General features: G+C 32.9%; 1 protein-coding gene across 1 annotated transcript; it reads left to right on the forward strand.

Moving 5' to 3' along the window:
• Nucleotides 1-6493: 6493 nt before the first annotated feature.
• Nucleotides 6494-7565, forward strand: LOC126888079 (uncharacterized). Its single transcript, XM_050656098.1, has 2 exons — nt 6494-7048; nt 7560-7565. The coding sequence occupies exons 1-2, from the start codon at nt 6494-6496 to the stop codon at nt 7563-7565; spliced, it is 561 nt and encodes a 186-aa protein (XP_050512055.1).
• Nucleotides 7566-7792: the final 227 nt, after the last annotated feature.

Raw genomic sequence — 7792 nt, forward strand, 5'->3', positions numbered from 1 at the left:
GTATTGGAAATAACTAGCAAGATGAGAAGGAAGAAACACTTAACCGTTTAGATCATTTTGGATCTATTCTATTCCTAAAACCTAAGCTCCCAAGGAATAGGAAGGGTGTACAGTCCTAAAGGAATTCGACACCTGATATACTTGTTCCGTTGGTGGTTTACGGAAACAATTATGAAATTAAAGTAAGTGTAAAACAGCGAACAGTAATATATTTATTTATTTTGGGTAAACAAGCGTGCTTCGTTTATATCTCGTAAGGATTTGTTATTTTTGCGAGGGTGTGACTGCACCGCGTGCCCGCTGTGACGATACTGACCGAGACCACAACACTATTATGTCATCATGTATGCGGTTCTACCATGTGGCCAGAAAAGGCGATATATTACTAAATCTGACTTTTTAAAAGCTGAGAACCTTTCTGTAGTTTTTAAGAAGTTGACATAAAGAGCGTGGCCAATCTGGCAATTTGTGTTTCCCTGAAAAAACCAATAATTTTATAAAATCTGGTTTTGTATTTTAGGAACGAAAACACATGTGAATTTAACATGAGACGTATTCTTTCGTTTTGAGAAAAGTTAATATTGAAAATTAGCGATTAAAAAAATAATAAATGAGGCGTGTCGCTATATACTCTTTGCAATCAGTGTTTGTGATTCTCAGCATTTCAGCTTATATGCTATGAAAAGTGCTCGTTTCACTGATAGCTAAGAAAATAACTCCAGCTTTACCAACGTGGAAGTTTGCATTAGGACAATTTCTGTGGTGAGATGATCACGAAATTCACCAAGAAGCAGATATAACCGCCCTCGTTAAATAGCGTTTGGAAGAAGATAAGTGTTAGCTTCTTTAAATGTTTAAAATTTTCTTTTAAATTTACTCTCAGTAATGGCCTCATATGGAGCAAACCCTGCAAAACTTTAGGAATGTTAAAAGGGGTCTACCCCAAAATCCCGACGGCCAAAATACCGACACGCCAGAATCCCGACAGATTTGATAAGTTGTTTTTAACATATATTTGTATAATTACATTCATTTCTGTTTTTTTTTGTTTATGGCCATCTGCTTATTATTTTTTGTTACTAAACAAAACTATTTATCATTTAATATGAACTAATTTTCTAAATAAAATTTCTAACATGGGTACCTATACGAATTAAATTATTTTTTTGACAATCCTGAATTCAAGTTTACTTTCATATAATAGATATTATCATGTCACATATAACCTTCCATTTCAGTAAGTATAGCTTTTATATTATAAAATGAAGTGTTTAATGATTTTTCTTTTAAAATACATAATAATTAGTACCCGTACTTATTAGTAATTAATTTTTAAATTTCAATACTCTATAATAGATTTGGTATTGCATTTGAAAAGGAAACAATAAATATTCAAAATGTAGTGGTCAGAATTTTTCCTTATGCGAGGATTGTTGCATGTCGGGATTTTGGTCTGTTGGCATTCTGTCGGGATTCTGGCGTGTCGGTGTTTTAGCCGTCGGGATTTTGGGCGCCACCGTGTTAAAAGGATAGCGGATAGACAAATCTACTGTCAGATGTTTTCTTTGCAAAAATTCATTAACATAACTTATATTTTTCAACAAAGCATGCCAAAAAGACGCCAAAACGATAAAATCAAGCTTCCTTAATATTTTTCAAAATCGAGCTGGCCTCACTCATAATTTGAGGTGTTAAGAGATATTGATTTTGAAGCTCTTTTAGACCCTGCACATATATTTACCGTAATATTTCTACAGAGCTTCGACAACATCTAATATTCCCAGCGTGAAGTTTCAGCCGCAAAGAAAGAATACATACCTAATTTTCAAAGTTCTGAAAAAAATAATGTGTGTGTACTTTGTACGCAAGTAAGAAGTTATACTTCTATGATATGATTTTAACGAAATTAATATAGGTACTGTAAACAGCTTATTTATATTTTATTTAAATATTAAACTAATTTTAATACTTACTACTTTTCCAAAAATTTTTATTAAAACAATACAAAAAAAAAATAAAAGAATAAAGCACACACAAACACATTGAAAAAGGCCACAAATAATTTCTGAACAATAATTATTGGCAAAAATTTTAACTAAATACGTATTTTCTGAAAAAAATTATATAATAAATATACTTACAATCATAAAATGGATAAAAAATAAAAATCTGCATTGGGGATCGAACCCGCGTATATTAGGGCGGTTAGATTAGAAATTCAAGCATTTTAGATTTTAGCTACAGCCGTTATGTGGGAAGATAGACGAACTGAACGTTTTAAACTTTTGACAGTTCTGAATTTAATGAAATTAGTTTGATTTTTTACAATTACGTACCTGTTGCTTTTAAAAACTATTTAAAAAGTCACTACAATTATAAACTTGCTTTTGTCTTTGTCCTCATAACAATAAACACTAATATACTGTTATTATCTGCTTTCTATTACTTTTATTTTAATTGAGTATTTATTTAATTAATTATTGAATTGACGCAAATCATACATAAACAATTAATAAAAAATCTCAGGGTGCCTTTTTGTCATAAAAACTATAACTAAATTATCTTAGGTTATACTTATCCTTTCTCGTGGCTTCAGTCTCTCTTAGTTGATCCTTATCGGGATAAAATAGGAAAACGAAATAAATAGAACAAACAACCATAAATAAGCACATACAAATACCTTTATTATCAAAAGGAATGCTCTGAAAATCTATCAATTAAATCCTGTGGGCATAAATGTCCAAATGAAACTTTTACCATATAATTAATCTAATTTAAACAATTATTTATCGCTTTGTTCCTGATACCATTTATAATATAAGCTAAACAAACAAATTTAGGTATTTGCAAAACTACTTATACTTCCTATTAAATTATTGAAATATTGGAATCTTAATTCATATGCTTTTACGCAAACATTTTAACTTCTGATTATAAAGAACATCTATCACATAAATTATTGACTGACCTTTTTGATTAACACAAAATGATGTCTCCTTTTGACCCAAACAGCTCTTCCTTGTTGATTATGTTAGGCTACCAATCAAAGCCCTCTCCGTTCTCAGCATCAATCCAGCAGCATACCAGCAACTATTTCTCCAAAACACAAGCCAGGCCGCTTTTGACCAGTACTCGTTCAATAAACTCCAAAACTCTCTCCTCTCTTTCTCTCAATAATAATCTCCTGAGACCCAAGTATCTTTTTTTTTCTTTGGTGTCACAAATAATTTTAATAACTATAGTTCTTGTAACTTACTCTCTTGGACTTTACAGAATCAAAGAGGTTTCTCTTCTCAATTTGATTTGTCTCTCGTTCCACTTTTCAGCTACTCTCCACTATCAAACAACCACTAGTACTTGCTTCTGAAACATACGCGAAAACTTTCGACTGCCTTTCTCGGATGCCGACCACACAATAATTTTTCTTTTCCAAACTGTCTCAACATTCAAACTTCCCTTTCCCCATTCTAAATTGCCAAGCCAATCAGAAACATTTCTCTTTCCACAATCCTCTTTTTCCTTCGAAAAAACCCAGACATTCTTTCAAACAATACTTCTACTCATTCTAATCACTTTCCGGAAATTATACAAATATTCTGGTGCTTAAACAAAACAGACTTAAAATTCCAAATCTCTCTACCTTTATTTTCCTAAAAACTAATAATTACAGCTTCCTGTGGATCTTACCTTTCCCGTAACAAACAATCTTTTTAAATTATAATCCGAAATAAATCGTCATTTCACTTCACTGTATTTACAAATGTCTTTAAGTCTTCAGGGAAAAACTCATTAAGGAGAAACCCACTGCGTAAAAGCTACCTTCTACTAAATAGTTACAAATCAATATACAGGGTGTATCAAATTTATGTGCCCGCGTTATAATTAAAAAATTAAAATGTTTACTCTATCTTTGATTGATAAAGTGATACATAATAATACACAACATTTATTTACCCATAACCGACATATTGAACAATTATTGACAGGCCATTGTAATTACCCAATCACAGAGTACGTGTAACGTTTCAGCTGCGCCCAGGATCAAGACTTCTGATGAATTCGTCTGAAGAAGTATATCTTCAAAAATATGAGCCTCAATAGTAGCACTGGTGCTGGGTGCGGTAGCAGCAACTAAATTTAGGGAGTGTCTCTCCTCCCATTTCCAAACAAGATTCTGAAGTTTTCCACAAACAAAAGCAAAGTTTGTGTTTGGATTTTCAGGCAATGTTTCAGTTTTTTTCCAATTAGGTAGTAAATCCTTCTTTAGCTAACGAAGATACTTGATTTGATACTAAATGTGAAAACAGTCTACAGGAAATACACTATAGTGCCTTATTACCTTCTCTATAGCCTAGCCATGATACCTGTACTTTTTAGGTATCCATTTTTGAGTAGTAGTATGATGATACAATTGATCCAAAAGATGGCATAACCCAGACATCCAAAGTGAAAGCTATCCTCCAACACTAAATTGTTCTATATGGTCCACATAATGTTCAGAAAAAAGTCTCACCATTTTGCACGTCGGGTTTGGGGGGGGGGGGGAGAAATCGGCAAATTCGTAGTTTTTTACGTTTTTCGTCAATATTTCTAAAACTATGCGGTTTAGCATGAACAATCTTCTATACAAAAATGTTCTACATTAAATTTGAAATAAAAAAGGCCCTATGCATAATCCGTCTAAAATGAACGGTTCCAAAGTTACGGAGGTAGTATGGTATAATTGGTCCAAAAAAAGGCCTAACCCAGACATCCAAAGTAAAAGTTTTCCTCCAACACCAAATTGTTGTATGTATATGGTCCACATATTGTTCAGTAAAAAGTTACACTATTTTGAGCGTCCGACTTGTGGGGGAGATGGGGGAGAAGTCGGTAAATTAGTAGTTTTTTTACGTGTTTCCTCAATATTTCTAAAACTATGCTTTAGCGTAAACAATGTTCTATACAAAAATGTTCTACATTAAATTTAAAACAAAAAGGGTCCATACATAATTGTTATAAAATCAACGGTTCCAGAGTTACGGAGGGCGAAAAGAGGAGGTTTACGATACTTTTTATATTATTTGGGCAATTGATGATGATTTTGGATGGTGAGGTTGACGTTTCTTCAAGGGCTTTTCTCTAACATACCATCGGCCACTGAAATAGCAAATTTTATTTACAAAACACAATCATGTTAAAGAAAATTTCTTTCATCAGTAATAATATATTAAATTGTCCAAAAAATATAAAAAGTATCGAAAACCTTCACTTTTCACCCTCCGTAACTCTGGAACCGTTGATTTTATAACAATTATGTATAGGACCTTTTTTGTTTTAAATTTTATGTAGAACATTTCTGTATAGAACATTGTTTACGCGAAAGCATAGTTTTAGAAATATTGACGAAAAACTAAAAAAAACTACTAATTTACCGACTTCTCCCCCATCTCCCCTCCAAACTGGACGCTCAAAATGGTTGTAACTTTTTATTGAACAATATGTGGACCATATAGAACAATTTGGTGTGAAGGAAAACTTTTACTTTGCATGTTTGGGTTAGGCCTTTTTTTTTGGACCAATTATACTATACTACCTCCGTAACTTTGGAACCGTTCATTTTAGACGGATTATGCATAGGGCCTTTTTTATTTCAAATTTAATGTAGAACATTTTTGTATAGAAGGTTGTTCATGCTAAACTGCATAGTTTTAGAAATACTGACGAAAAACTTAAAAAAAACTACGAATTTACCGATTTCTCCCTCCCTCTCCCCCCCAAACCCGACGCTCAAAATGGTGTGACTTTTTTCTGAACATTATGTGGACCATATAGAATAATTTGGTATTGGAGGATAACTTTCACTTTGGATGTCTGGGTTTGGGTCTAGTTATACCATACTATAGGTACTTTATGAAACCAGTCTTTGGTTAAGTTACGTCTGACGCAATCAGATTTTCAAATTTTATTTTTGTTAATATAACACCTTTTCGTATCTGAAAAAGTTTGTGGCCATTAACCAGGATTCCTAAAACCAAAGGACAACTTGGACATTTCTCAAAGACTAGTTGTAGGGTCTGGTCGAGATAATAATTCTTCTTCCTGGACGAAACGTCAATTCATCCTTATTTAAAGCAGTAGAAGTAGTTTTTTTCACTTGTGTATCATATTGCTTGGCTTTCTCTTTGACTTTAGTGACATCTTTACTGTTATGTTCGTGTAAAACTCCCTTAACCATGAATGTAGGTTGGTACTACTGTCATCTGAACGACAGCTGTCAGATACTTAATACTGCGATAGAAAATGGAAACCATGTGCATAATTCTTTAAAATAAAGTATTTTACATCGAGTATTATTTCATTACAAATACTTACGTCCTTTAAGTACAAAGGACTTGACATTTGGCGACGAGGATGGGATACAAATATTACAGACACTACATCAACTACAGCCGGTACAAACACGAGTTCCTCGACTACAACTGCGATAGTTGCACCTGCTACAGCTCCAGTAATGTCTACACAAGTTTCTACATTCCAGTTTTCCGTTGAACCTTTTAACCAGACAGCTACAAAATGGTCCAGGTGGGTAAAACGGCTGGAAGGAGCATACAAAGTTTTTAAAATTCCAGAGGAAATGAAATTGCCCTATTTACTACATTACATGGGGTCGGAAGCATACGATACACTGTGTGATAAACTAGCTCCAGAGGTCCCTGAAGACAAGTCATATGAGGATACAGTTAAGTTAATGGATAATTTTTACAACCCTGCACCACTTGAAATTGCTGAAATATTTAGGTTTCAATCAAAAAGACAAGCAGAAGGCGAAAGTATACAAGAATACCTACATTCTCTACAGAAACTTGCCATAAACTGCAACTTTTCCACATATTTAAAAAGTGCTATACGAAATCAGTTTGTTTTTGGTTTACAGTCAAAGAGGATTCAAGCCAGACTATTAGAAACAAAGGGATTGGACTTGGACCGAGCCGTAGAAATTGCAGCAAGCATGGAAACTTCAGAAAAGGATAGTAATCAATTTTCTCACAACAATAATTACAATCAGGCTAGTATAAATGTTTTAAATGCGAAAGCAAAAAGTTCTCATAAAAATACAAACACTAGTAAATTTAATGATAATAATACAGTAAATAATCATAGTAGCTCTCCTAATAATACTTCTACAATGTCAAATAACCCTAATAGGGCTTGTTATAGATGCGGAGACACCTCGCATTTAGCCGATAAATGTAATAAAAAGCATTTAATCTGTAACTTTTGTAAAAACGTCGGACACATTCAAAAAGTTTGTTTAAAGGCACAACAAAATTCACACAGGCAAGTAAATTCAGTAAACTCTGCTCAAGAGGTCTTAGAAGTAAATGCTGGAAATTGCAAAGATAAATTTTTTATAAATTTAAAAGTGAATGGTAATATTTTAAATTTTGAAATTGATTCTGGCGCTGCTGTTACAATCATAAATAAAAATATATTTGAAAAATATTTTCCTGCATTACAATTACAAAAATCGGATGTTAAATTAACTACATACTGCAAAAATAATTTGAATGTTTTAGGTTTAGTTTCAGTGGAGGTTGAGCACCAGGAATTAAAGCACACTCTAAAGTTGTATGTGGTGGATGGTGATGGCTACTCACTGGTTGGTCGAGAGTGGATACATGCTCTGGAAATCAATTTACATCAGGTAAATACAATTCTACATGAAAATTTTGAAATTGCAACTTTGTTAGATAAATATAAACATTTATTTGAAAAGTCAGTTGGTGAAATAAAAGGGTTAGAGGCTGAA

This window comes from Diabrotica virgifera, chromosome 7 (genome assembly GCF_917563875.1).
Source record: "Diabrotica virgifera virgifera chromosome 7, PGI_DIABVI_V3a".
Lineage (NCBI taxonomy): Eukaryota > Metazoa > Arthropoda > Insecta > Coleoptera > Chrysomelidae > Diabrotica > Diabrotica virgifera.